At 46.3% G+C, this 14,238-nt stretch overlaps 1 protein-coding gene across 2 annotated transcripts in view; it reads right to left on the bottom strand.

Annotated features, from left to right (window-relative positions):
- LOC139542580 (plexin-A1-like) overlaps positions 1-14,238 on the bottom strand; it is a 326,765-nt gene that overhangs the window by 52,256 nt on the left and 260,271 nt on the right. For both annotated transcript variants that reach the window (XM_071348188.1, XM_071348189.1), the window contains exons 11-12: positions 10,980-11,076; positions 8,809-8,999 (exon numbers count right to left, since the gene is read on the bottom strand). In XM_071348188.1, coding sequence (XP_071204289.1) covers positions 8,809-8,999; positions 10,980-11,076 — 288 coding nt within the window. The remainder of the gene's footprint in view (positions 1-8,808; positions 9,000-10,979; positions 11,077-14,238) is intronic.

Below are 14,238 nucleotides of genomic sequence, written 5' to 3'. Positions count from 1 at the left end.
GTTGGACTGGGAACCAGGGCAACATGGCCAACATGAGGCAGGCTATAAACTGGGTTGTTAATGTGTTCCAGGAGAAGCCGGTGAAGGATGGCAGTTATGTCATCAGGCAATGGCAGGGACTGTTTCTGGAACCGCTCAACACGGTTTAGAGAAGGACAGTAGGGCCTATAGAAATAGTACAGCAGACAAACACAGTATGAACCTACCCTGACAATGCCAAATTGTGTGGCACATTGTTTGTCAGGGGGAGTGAGGGGGTTGTTGTGAGGCTGAGGGGCGACTCTTATAGTCATAATAACAACCAAAACAAAATGAATGCTGGAGCACCTTCAGCCTCCTACAGTAGGGTGTGAGACACACACATTGGCTGTGACCTTCAGAGGCCTCTGTGTTATATAGCCTTTCTAGTATGTTTTCTAATCTTATGAGTTCTCAGTCTGACTCTCCTACTTCTAGGAACCTCTAGGACCTGGCATGAGGAAAACACTAGCCTCTGAACACTGAACTCTGCCAATGAGAGTTAAAACAGTGAAGTAGTGTGCTTTAATTGGTTTCAGAGGGGTTACTTCACATGACCCCCCCACACAGACACACTCCCTGACAGAATGAGAGGAGAGAGCGAGAGCAAAAGAGAGAAAGAGAGACAGAGAGAGAGAAAGAGACAGAGATAGAAAGAGAGAGAGAGAGAGAGAGAGAGAGAGAGATAGAAAGAGAGAGAGAAAGAGAGAAAGAGAGATAGAAAGAGAGAGAGAGAGAAAGAGAGACAGAGAGAGAGAAAGAGACAGAGATAGAAAGAGAGAGAGATAGAGAAAGAGAGAGAGAGAGAGAGAGAGAGAGAGAGAGAGAGAGAGAGAGAGAGAGAGAGAGAGAGAGAGAGAGAGAGAGAGAGATACAGTTGAAGTCGGAGGTTTACATACACCTTAGCCATATACATTAAAACTCAGTTTTCACAATTCCTGACATTTGATCCTGGTAGAAATTCCCTGTTTTAGGTCAGTTAGGATCACCACTTTATTTTAAGAATGTGAAATGTCAGAATAATAGTAGAGAGAATGATTTATTTAAGCTTTTATTTATTTAATCACATTCCCAATGGGTCAGAAGTTTACATACACTCAATTAGTATTTGGTAGCATTGCCTTTAAAATGTTTAACTTGGGTCAAATGTTTCGGGTAGCCTTCCACAAGCTTCCCACAATAAGTTGGCTTGCAAGCCTCCCCCCTTTTCCTCCAAACATAACGATGGTCATTATGGTCAAACAGTTCTATTTTTGTTTCATCAGACCAGAGAACATTTCTCCAAAAAGTACGATTTTTGTCCCCATGTGCAGTTGCAAACCGTAGTCTGGCTTTTTTATGGCGGTTTTGGAGCAGTGGCTTCTTCCTTGCTGAGCAGCCTTTCAGGTTATGTCGATATAGGACTCGTTTTACTGTGGATATAGATACTTTTGTACCTGTTTCCTCCAACATCTTCACAATGTCCTTTGCTGTTGTTCTGGGATGGATTTGCACTTTTCGCACCAAAGTACGTTCATCTCTAGGAGACAGAACAAGTCTTTTGATTTTCTCATGATGTCAAGAAAAGAGGCACTGAGTTTGAAGGTAGGCCTTGAAATACATCCACAGGTACACCTCCAGTTGACTCAAAGTATGTCAAATAGCCTTTCAGAAGCTTCTAAAGCCATGACATAATTTTCTGGAATTTTCCAAGCTGTTTAAAGGCACAGTCAACTTAGTGTATGTAAACTTCTGATCCACTGGAATTGTGATACAGTGAGTTATAAGTGAAATAATCTGTCTGTAAACAATTGTTGTAAAAATGACTTGTGTCATGCACAAAGTAGATGTCCTAACCGACTTGCCAAAACTATAGTTTGTTAACAAGAAATGTGTGGAGTGGTTGAACAGCGAGTTTTAATGACTCCAACCTAAGTGTATGTAAACTTCCAACTTCAACTGTATATATACAGTATATATATATATATTGAGAGAGAGAGAGAGAGAGAGAGAGAGAGAGAGAGAGAGAGAGAGAGAGAGAGAGAGAGAGAGAGAGAGAGAGAGAGAGAGATGGAGAGAGACACTGTATATATAGAGAGAGGAAGATAATGTGCATAGGGACAAACGAGAGCCCACTTATACAGTGGAATACCTCATTGTTCCACTTGGATTGAAACATGGACAAGTGCTGATTGTTGGAGATGGATCTTAGCCACAGCAGGAACATACTGGAGCCAGATCATACTCGGAAGAATCCCTAACTTTATGTGCTGAGCTCCACTCCACCCTCACTCCACCTCCTGTAGTTCTTCACCTTCTGTACAACCCTCTCAATCCACCTCTCTCTAATCACATCCCCCTCGTCATCTGAATAAAACAAGACTCCTCTCACACACACGCAGCAGAACAACAGATGTAGATTTTACATGCTGAAGTGTCAAAGCAAATCAGAGATGCTCTCTAACAAGGGGGTTGGAGGATAAAAAGATAATGAGTCGCTCAGGAACATCCCCACTACCCGCTCCCTCCCAGCATTCACTCTGATATAATATTTATCTGAGACAGCTTACACACACGCACACACGCACGCACGCACGCACGCACGCACGCACGCACGCACGCACACACACACACTAAGAGAGCACCAGCCTAGGCTGAGGGAGGGATGAAGAGGGAGAGAGAGGGAGAGTTGGTTATTATGGGGGGGGGAGATGCTAGGAAGGGACTCTGGGGAGTCTGTACTCCCCTCCCCTTATCAGACGTAGACTCATTCTGACGCTTTGTCTTCCCCATTCAGACCCGTTTGTGATGGATTGGAAAGGGAGGGTGGGATGTTCGGGCCCTCTGAGTACCGACTAGCAGTCGAGCCATCAGTCAAAATTCATGAGATGCTCCTTATTGACAGACAATGAGGAGGAAGAGAAAGAGAATTCAATTACTTTCACCACTCTGGGGCTCCTAGTGCAATAAAGAAAGAGCTGGAAAATCCTGGTTAAATACTTGAATATTCCAAATGAAATTACAAGCTAATCCACCTGCTAATATACTGATGCACACAATCCCCATCATATGAATAAAGTGAAACAGACAGAGGGAGGGAGAGAGAGAGAGAGAGAGAGGGAGAAAAAGAGAGAAGTGAGAGAGGGAGGAGAGAGAGAGAGAGAGAGAGAGAGAGAGAGAGGGGGGAGAGAGGGAGGATAGAGAGAGAAAGACGGAGACAATGTGAAAAAGAGAAAGAGAGTTGTCGAAGTTGTCGTTAGTATAGGTTGACATAACATAATAACACAAATGTGTTAACAAGGACAGAGTCAAGGTCCACGTCTGTTTATTACAACCATATCACAGAACAGGTGCCTCTGAGCTTTCATGAACATAGGGTGCCATTTCAGAGAGAGAAAGAGAGAGAGAGAGAGAGAGAGAGAGATAGAGAGAGAGAGGAGGCTCAGTTCACCAACTCAAACCAACCCCATAGAGCCTAGGGACAGCCCTCAGAAAATCTGGCCCAACCAAATCATCACAAAACAAAAAGAAAAATATATAACCTATTGGAAAGACACCACAAAAAATCAAAGTAAACTTCAATGCTATTTGGATCTAAACAGACAGTACATGGTGGCAGACTATCTGACCACTGTGACTGAGGAAAACATTGACTAGGTACAGACTCAGTGAGCACAGTCTGGCTATAGAGACCGGTCGTCACAGAAAAACCTGGCTGCCCAGAGAGGACAGGCTGTTCTCACTCTGCTCCAGGGGAGAGGTAGAGACAGAGGTGCATTTCCTACTACACTGTGACAAATACTCAGACCTAAGAGCATATTTCTTTCCCAAAATTTTAACTCAATACAAAGAATTTAAAACTATAAAAGATGAAGAAAAAATCAAATATTTATTGGGTGAAAAGCCAAAATGTGCAGTTTTGGCAGCCAAATATGTGTCCTCCTGCCACAACCTGAGGGACAGCCAGTGAAAAATGCAAAGTAATGTTGATAATATTTCCCATTTAGCTTAGTTTTGTTTTTTCTTTCATACCAGGTCATATGTCTTCTCAAGTCATATTGACACTGGTCTACTACCATTGATTTAATGTATTGTTGTTCTGATTAATATTGTTGTTGTAGTTGCTGTTAATGGTAATCCCATGTCCACTACTACTATTATTATTACTGTTGGTCCCACCATTTATTTATATATAAATATATATATATTTTGTATATATATACATATATATTTTATTTTTATTTTTCGATATGTATACTTTGACAATGTAAGTAATAATGAACTTGCCATGTCAATAAAGTCAATTGAATTGAATTGAGAGAGTGAGAGAGAGAGAGAGATCACTACCAAATGACACAATTACCTATCAAGGTGTAAAAAACAGCATTTCTATGTAATAATTGGATGATTCATGATGAAACTAGTACATAACAGACCATGATTCTGGGCATTTTCACAAAATGTTCTACATAGAATGATCCTTTGAGGGAAGAATTGTTGACATATTTGACATTTGTATCTGAAAGCATAATTGTGGAATAATTAATTGAAGTTGGAATATTTGTGATATGTTGGCCTGTTTAAGACATAATGTTTCATCTGTAGATGCTACAAAGCAGAACGTGTTAAAAGAAGCTTTACCGCTTGCTCTGTAATATGAGTAGTATTCCGATTTGAATATCAGTGTTCTTTTTTTACTATGTCAATTTCTCTTTATAAAATGGGCCATCACTTTACCAGTAGTAGAGATTCCACTCTGGAACTCTGATAAGCTTGTACAGTATATTTGGTCCAACAATATACTGCATAAAAAAATGTATATTTTTCCAAAATGGTATATTTTCAATATTCATGTTAATATTTTTCAGTATTCCTACATTTATGTAAGATATGTTTTATTGAAATCAAAACACTACTGATATTACAGAACAAGCAGTTGACATCAATTCTTGCTTTGTAGTACCTACAGATTAAACATGATAGAGTCTTAAAGGAGGTCTGGGTAAGGCCAAAATGTCACAAGTGTGCTAACTTCAATTCATTATTTTCAATTATGCTTTCAGTTACAAATGTAAAATATATGTCAACAATCATTTTGTGAAAATGTAAAATGAGAGAAAGACTCATCGTTGTGGGTAGGTGGAGTGAGAGATAGACTCATCGTTGTGGGTAGGTGGAGTGAGAGATAGACTCATCGTTGTGGGTAGGTGGAGTGAGAGATAGACTCATCGTTGTGGGTAGGTGGAGTGAGAGATAGACTCATCGTTGTGGGTAGGTGGAGTGAGACATAGACTCATCATTGTAGGTAGGTGGAGTGAGACATAGACTCATCGTTGTAGGTAGGTGGAGTGAGAGATAGACTCATCGTTGTGGGTAGGTGGAGTGAGACATAGACTCATCGTTGTAGGTAGGTGGAGTGAGACATAGACTCATCGTTGTAGGTAGGTGGAGTGAGAGATAGACTCATCGTTGTGGGTAGGTGGAGTGAGAGATAGACTCATCGTTGTGGGTAGGTGGAGTGAGAGATAGACTCATCGCTGTGGGTAGGTGGAGTGAGAGAAAGACTCATCGTTGTGGGTAGGTGGAGTGAGAGATAGACTCATCATTGTGGGTAGGTGGAGTGAGAGATAGACTCATCGTTGTGGGTAGGTGGAGTGAGAGATAGACTCATCGTTGTGGGTAGGTGGAGTGAGAGATAGAATCATCGCTGTGGGTAGGTGGAGTGAGAGATATACTCGTTACTGTGGGTAGGTGGAGTGAGAGATAGACTCGTTACTGTGGGTAGGTGGAGTGAGAGATAGACTCATCGTTGTGGGTAGGTGGAGCGAGACATAGACTCATCGTTGTAGGTAGGTGGAGTGAGAGATAGACTCATCGTTGTGGGTAGGTGGAGTGAGACATAGACTCATCGTTGTGGGTAGGTGGAGTGAGACATAGACTCATCGTTGTAGGTAGGTGGAGCGAGAGATAGACTCATCGTTGTGGGTAGGTGGAGTGAGAGATAGACTCATCACTGTGGGTAGGTGGAGTGAGAGATAGACTCATCGTTGTGGGTAGGTGGAGTGAGAGATAGACTCATCACTGTGGGTCGGTGGAGTGAGAGATAGACTCATCATTGTGGGTAGGTGGAGTGAGAGATAGACTCATTGTTGTGGGTAGGTGGAGTGAGAGATAGACTCATCGCTGTGGGTAGGTGGAGTGAGAGATAAACTCATTTCTGAGGTGGAGTGAGAGATAGACTCATCGTTGTGGGTAGGTGGAGTGAGAGATAGATAGACTCATCGCTGTGGGTAGATGAGTGAGAGATAGACTCATCGCTGTGGGTAGGTGGAGTGAGAGATAGACTCATCGTTGTGGGTACGTGGAATGAGAGATAGACTCATCGCTGTGGGTAGGTGGAGTGAGAGATAGACTCATCGCTGTGGGTAGGTGGAGTGAGAGATAGACTCGTTACTGTGGGTAGGTGGAGTGAGACATAGACTCATCGTTGTGGGTAGGTGGAGTGAGAGATAGAATCATCGCTGTGGGTAGGTGGAGTGAGAGATATACTCGTTACTGTGGATAGGTGGAGTGAGAGATAGACTCGTTACTGTGGGTAGGTGGAGTGAGAGATAGACTCATCGTTGTGGGTAGGTGGAGCGAGAGATAGACTCATCGTTGTGGGTAGGTGGAGTGAGAGATAGACTCATCACTGTGGGTCGGTGGAGTGAGAGATAGACTCATCATTGTGGGTAGGTGGAGTGAGAGATAGACTCATTGTTGTGGGTAGGTGGAGTGAGAGATAGACTCATCGCTGTGGGTAGGTGGAGTGAGAGATAAACTCATTTCTGAGGTGGAGTGAGAGATACTCATCGTTGTGGGTAGGTGGAGTGAGAGATAGACTCATCGCTGTGGGTAGGTGGAGTGAGAGATAGACTCATCGTTGTGGGTAGGTGGAATGAGAGATAGACTCATCGCTGTGGGTAGGTGGAGTGAGAGATAGACTCATCGCTGTGGGTAGGTGGAGTGAGAGATAGACTCGTTACTGTGGGTAGGTGGAGTGAGAGATAGACTCATCGCTGTGGGTAGGTGGAGTGAGAGATAGAATCATCGCTGTGGGTAGGTGGAGTGAGAGATAGACTCATCGCTGTGGGTAGGTGGAGTGAGAGATAGACTCATCGTTGTGGGTAGGTGGAGTGAGAGATAGAATCATCGCTGTGGGTAGGTGGAGTGAGAGATAGACTCGTTACTGTGGGTAGGTGGAGTGAGAGATAGACTCATCGCTGTGGGTAGGTGGAGTGAGAGATAGACTCATTGTTGTGGGTAGGTGGAGTGAGCGATAGAATCATCGCTGTGGGTAGGTGGAGTGAGAGGTAGACTCGTTACTGTGGGTAGGTGGAGTGAGAGTTAGACTCGTTACTGTGGGTAGGTGGAGTGAGAGATAGACTCGTTACTGTGGGTAGGTGGAGTGAGAGATAGACTCATCGTTGTGGGTAGGTGGAGTGAGAGATAGAATCATCGCTGTGGGTAGGTGGAGTGAGAGATAGACTCGTTACTGTGGGTAGGTGGAGTGAGAGATAGACTTGTTACTGTGGGTAGGTGGAGTGAGAGATAGACTCATTACTGTGGGTAGGTGGAGTGAGAGATAGACTTGTTACTGTGGGTAGGTGGAGTGAGCGATAGACTCGTTACTGTGGGTAGGTGGAGTGAGAGATAGACTCATCGTTGTGGGTAGGTGGAGTGAGAGATATACTCATCGTTGTGGGTAGGTGGAGTGAGAGATAGACTCATCACTGTGGGTCGGTGGAGTGAGCGATAGACTCATCGCTGTGGGTAGGTGGAGTGAGAGATAGACTCGTTACTGTGGGTAGGTGGAGTGAGAGGTAGACTCGTTACTGTGGGTAGGTGGAGTGAGAGTTAGACTCGTTACTGTGGGTAGGTGGAGTGAGAGATAGACTCGTTACTGTGGGTAGGTGGAGTGAGAGATAGAATCATCGCTGTGGGTAGGTGGAGTGAGAGATAGACTCGTTACTGTGGGTAGGTGGAGTGAGAGATAGACTTGTTACTGTGGGTAGGTGGAGTGAGAGATAGACTCATTACTGTGGGTAGGTGGAGTGAGAGATAGACTTGTTACTGTGGGTAGGTGGAGTGAGCGATAGACTCGTTACTGTGGGTAGGTGGAGTGAGAGATAGACTCATCGTTGTGGGTAGGTGGAGTGAGAGATATACTCATCGTTGTGGGTAGGTGGAGTGAGAGATAGACTCATCACTGTGGGTCGGTGGAGTGAGCGATAGATTCATCGCTGTGGGTAGGTGGAGTGAGAGATAGACTCATTGTTGTGGGTAGGTGGAGTGAGAGATATACTCATCTCTGTGGGTAGGTGGAGTGAGAGATAGACTCATCGTTGTGGGTCGGTGGAGTGAGAGATAGACACGTTACTGTGGGTAGGTGGAGTGAGAGATAGACTCATTGTTGTGGGTAGGTGGAGTGAGAGATATACTCATCTCTGTGGGTAGGTGGAGTGAGAGATAGACTCATCGTTGTGGGTCGGTGGAGTGAGAGATAGACACGTTACTGTGGGTAGATGGAGTGAGAGATAGACTCACTGAGAGTCTAGCTCTCACTCAGCATTAGATCGTCACTGAGATTAGATCGCCACCCAGTAGATCCAACTGGATCCTACACACACACACACACACACACACACACACACACACACACACACACACACACACACACACACACACACACACACACACACACACACACACACACACACACACACACACACACACACACACACACACACACACACACACACAGAGTCTCACCTTGGTGATCTTGGGGTGTGTACAGCGGCTGTTGCCAGCGGTGGGGTGCATCCAGCTGCTGTCCAGCGGGGCACACTCCTGCCTCAGAGAGCACTTCTTCTCCTGGACACACCAGCCACACTCGAACCTGGGGTCAGCCTTCAGACACATCCCACAGCTGTCTCTCAGCGCATAGCACTTATACAGGTGGGCTGAGAAACAGAGAGAGAGGACATAAGAAGAGATGACGTTTAGTCTCACAGGCATTGCAATAAGAGTTACATTGTTGTGTGAGAATAACTTTGTTTCACCACCTTCATGCTGTTGCGTGAAAAACAAGAAATTAAATAAGAAATGAAAACACCTTGTTATGGGGGGGACACTAACACTCAGATTTATGCTTTTGAAAGAATAAGGAATTAGCAGCAGGAATTGTTATCTTTTAGAAAGAAATAGAGAGGGATAGCAGGTCCCTCCTAAAGCCATATTCATCTGTGGTGTAGGGAGAGAAAGATGGAGAGAGAGCAGAGAGAAAAGGAGATACATAGAGAGAGTTCGTGAGAGAGAGAAAATACAGGGAAGAGAGACAGAGAGAAAAGGAGAGAGAGAGGAAGAGGGTGAAAAACAAACAGCAGGCCCGGCGCTCCACAGACAGGCGGACACAGGATTTCAAAGGAGACTGCGTATCCATCCGCCTGCTGCAGCCCTGCCTGATAATCTGATTTGACACGGCAAAGCTAAAAAGTAGGGCTGTGCTAATTAAACTGAACCAAATGAATTATTTAATTACATGAACATTTCCACTTTACACCTGGGCAAAGCTGGGCTTTCTCGGGCAGTCTGGCAGAGATGGGAAATTCACTGTGATTCACGAAATGAGGGAGGGAGGGAGGGAGGGAGGGAGGGAGGGAGGGAGGGAGGGAGGAAGAGAGAAGAACACAGGGAATGGTGGGGAAAGGGAGGAGAAGGTCTTTGTACGGCTTGAATGAGCAGGGCTAGTTTAACATTTAGTTTGGGGAAGTTTCAACATGTCAAATTAAGCGTGGAAGTTTGGGCAGAGCACAGTGGCCTCTGCACAGCAGTCACTAAGAAAGTTTATATTCTTCATTTCTGTTCCAGCTTTAACAGATGTTACTATGGAAACACCGTATTCCAACAGGAGACATTGGGTGCGTAGTTCCAGAGGTTGTGAAACCCCTGACAGGTAGAATACAGAGGGGTTAAGTCTCAGCGTCCAAGGTGATGCTAAAGGACATGATGTCCCACCGTCTGCTCTTTAAGACCTTGACTTATCTTACATTACTGAGAGAGAGGGGTCAATGTAATCCACTCGCCTTTAATGTAAAGACTTTTACAGCAGTCAGACAGACACCTTAGACCAGAGCCGGGCGTCAGCCTCGTACAGGCCCAGCCGCCCCAACACCAACACGCGGAGTGCGGGCCGCAAACGCCAATTAAACAAATGAGGCCAAGCGATAAACGCAATTAGGAAAAAAAAGCGTGTGCAGCGGGGTCAGATCATATGACCTTGATCCAATGATCAGAGTGGGGTATCTGACATCCTTATAATATATTACCTCTGTCTCTCTGCCAGCTAAATATGTCAGAAAGGGTATCAACTAACTAATCCCAGCTAGGGTTAACACCCAGCTAGGCCACATGGTGGGGAAAGACTGGATCTATCTCCTGCTGCATCCCTCCATACCCCACTGGTAAAGGATCATGTTGGCTCCATGTGTGATCAACATGCTTATCTTAAAGACAGTGCTACTTGACTATCTCTGTTCCCTAGTGATGACTGAGACCCGGCTCTCCATCCAGCAGGATGAGCCTCCTGAGCAGCAATAGCAGGATCTGACCCCAGACCTGCCAGATCAGAGGATTAAAGGGCCGTGTTGTCCTCCACGACTTCCCTCCATCAACACTCTATTTGTCTGCTGCGTGTTGTTTTGGAGGAGCGCGTCGGAGTTGCTGCAGACAGCGCTAAAAGAGATAACGCTATTGAACCCAGCGGGGCCTAGCAAAAGCCGTAGCCATGCGAAAAAACACTTTCATTCCCTTTCAAAGACGTGCTGCCGGAGAGGAAGGGGCCTCTCCAATCGGATCTTAGGGATTTAAAAAAGTGTAGTGAGGAGGTGAGAGAGGAGAGGAGGCAGCAAGGGAGGATGTGGCGAAGAGGAGATAGGTTTTACCTTGTATGTTGAAGGGGTTGTCGATGACTTGGTTTTCATTCCACACCACAGAGAGATCCACAGGCAGGTCACTTAGGTCATTACCCTCATAGTCGTACTGGAAAGAGGGAGAGAGAAACTAAAGCTGGTCAGTATCTACAGGCCTCACAGAACCTGAACATTCAGTGTCAGTATTCACAGCACTGTGTCAGCCAGAGACAGATCCATACGATGGAGGGAGTAAGAGACAGAGAACTTCACCCTTCACCCAGTCACAGAATAGACTCAGAAGAGTGTCCTGGTATGGAGACCAGAAAACAACCCACACACACACACACACACACACACACACACACACACACACACACACACACACACACACACACACACACACACACACACACACACACACACACACACACACACACACACACACACACACAGAGGTGTTGGTTGACCTGAGGGGAGGGAAGGATCTAGATTAATTTACACATGAAATAAGTGGCAGAATTTAGGCGTGAAGAGCAATGGAGAGCGATGGAGGAGTAAGTGAAATTGGCATTTTCAATTTGTTCCCTGACACGTCTCATTTAGGTCCTGCACCTCCTTCTCTCAGCCCTGTGCCTCCTCCCATTGGGCACCAAGTCAGAGGAGTGTCAAACCCTTCACCCAGCCTTTCACCCAATCAACACACAGCCTGGTCATAAAGACCAACCACCAATCTACTTAATTAACACTCGTCTCCACATCTTCTTCTTCAGTTTGTTTCAGTTTGTTTCAGTTTATTTCAGTTTGTTTCAGTTTGTTTCAGTTTGTTTCAGTTTATTTCAGTTTGTTTCAGTTTATTTCAGTTTATTTCAGTTTGTTTCAGTTTGTTTCAGTTTATTTCAGTTTATTTCAGTTTGTTTCAATTTATTTCAGTTTGTTTCAGTTTGTTTCAGTTTATTTCAGTTGTATTTACAGCCTTATTCAGTGATCTGACCTGAACACTCTGGTCCTAATTGAACTCATCAACACATTCCCTTGCCTCTGTTACAAGAACCCATTTGGCCATAATGACCTCAACCAGGACTACCTGCATGATGACTCCTTGCTGTCCCCAGTCCACCTGGCCGTGCTGCTGCTCCAGTTTCAACTGTTCTGCCTGCGGCTATGGAACCCTGCGCTGTTCACCGGACGTGCTACCTGTCCCAGACCTGCTTTTTTCAACTCTCTAGAGACAGCAGGAGCGGTAGAGATACTCTGAATGATCGGCTATGAAAAGCCAACTGACATTTACTCCTGAGGTGCTGACTTGTTGCACCCTCGACAACTACTGTGATTATTATTATTTGACCATGCTGGTCATTTATGAACATTTGAACATCTTGGCCATGTTCTGTTATAATCTCCACCCGGCACAGCCTGAAGAGGACTGGCCACCCCTCATAGCCTGGTTCCTCTCTAGGTTTCTTCCTAGGTTTTGGCCTTTTAGGAAGTTTTTCCTAGCCACCGTGCTTCTACACCTGCATTGCTTGCTATTTGGGGTTTTAGGCTGGGTTTCTGTACAGCACTTTGAGATATCAGCTGATGTAAGAAGGGCTATATAAATACATTTGATTTGATTTGAACCACTCTGGTCTGTTAAATCAGTAGAGTGTTGCTCTGACACAATCTGGGCAGGACATGGGATCCCAACATAACATCCCAGCCTACTACCCTACTGCAGCAGTGTGATGTCCATACATCATTAATGAGAGGAGGCATTGGACTCCGGCATTCTAACCCTGCTCCTGATAACTCTCTGTGGTAGGCCCACATTAAACTTTAAAGGCCACGATTAGTCCGCCCACGACACAACGAACACCAAACACCGGGATGCCCTGTTCTCCTCGCCGCCACCGCCATGCTTTATTCATGTGCCCGTTTACAACATGCCAATCACACCATGACGCCAGCGTGAGACCAACCCGACGCCATGTCATTCACCAGTCAGGTTTTGTATTGTAGGACCAGGCAGAGCCAGGACCAGGCAGAGACAGGACCAAGCAGAGACAGGACCAGGCAGAGCCAGGACCAGGCAGAGACAGGAGAGGAGAGAGACAGGACCAGGCAGAGCCAGGACCAGGCAGAGCCAGGACCAGGCAGAGACAGGACCAGGCAGAGCCAGGACCAGGCAGAGACAGGACCAGGCAGAGCCAGGACCAGGCAGAGACAGGACCAGGCAGAGCCAGGACCAGGCAGAGACAGGACCAGGCAGAGCCAGGACCAGGCAGAGACAGGACCAAGCAGAGACAGGACCAGGCAGAGACAGGACCCGGCAGAGCCAGGACCAGGCGGAGACAGGACCAGGCGGAGACAGGACCAGGCGGAGACAGGACCAGGCAGAGACAGGACCAGGCAGAGACAGGACCAGGCGGAGACAGGACCAGGCGGAGACAGGACCAGGCAGAGCCAGGACCAGGCGGAGACAGGACCAGGCAGAGACAGGACCAGGCAGAGACAGGCCCAGGCAGAGACAGGACCAGGCAGAGACAGGACAGGAGAGAGACAGGATGAGTGTCTTCTTCACACCTAGATGGGCTCTGCTGTGAGGATATGATAGGCAGTCCTGTGTCTCTCTGTTTCCCTCTGTTCCTCTCGTTCCCTCTGTTCCTCTCGTTCCCTCTGTTCCTCTTGATCCCCTCTGTTCCTCTTGTTCCACTCTGCTCCTCTCTGCCCCCCTCGGTTTCTCTCTCTTCACCTCTGTTCCTCTTGATCCCCTCTGTCGCTCTTGTTCCTCTCTGTTCCTCTTGATCCCCTCTGTTCCACTTGTTCCCCTCTGTTCCTCTTGATCCCCTCTGTCCCTCTAGATCCCCTCTGTTCCTCTTGTTCCCCTCTGCTCCTCTTGTTCCCCTCTGTGTCTCTCTGCTCCTCTGTCCCTCTTGATCCAATCTGTTCCTCTTGATCCCCTCTGTTCCTCTTGTTCCCCTCTGTTCCTCTTGATCCCATCTGTCCTCTTGATCCAATCTGTTCCTCTTGATACCCTCTGTCCCTCTTGATCCCCTCTGTTCCTCTTGTTCCCCTCTGTTCCTCTTGATCCCCTCTGTTCCTCTTGTTCCACTCTGCTCCTCTCTGTCCCCCTCTGTTTCTCTCTCTTCACCTCTGTTCCTCTTGATCCCCTCTGTTCCTCTTGTTCCCCTCTGTTCCTCTTGTTCCCCTCTGTACCTCTTGTTCCACTCTGCTCCTCTCTGTCCCTCTTGTTCCCCTCTGTACCTCTTGTTCCACTTTGTCCCTCTTGTCCCCCTCTGTTTCTCTCTCT

Source organism: Salvelinus alpinus, chromosome 17 (genome assembly GCF_045679555.1).
Source record: "Salvelinus alpinus chromosome 17, SLU_Salpinus.1, whole genome shotgun sequence".
NCBI lineage: Eukaryota > Metazoa > Chordata > Actinopteri > Salmoniformes > Salmonidae > Salvelinus > Salvelinus alpinus.
Note: the sequence above shows the minus strand (reverse complement) of the source record. Positions and strands in the feature narration are given on the sequence as shown.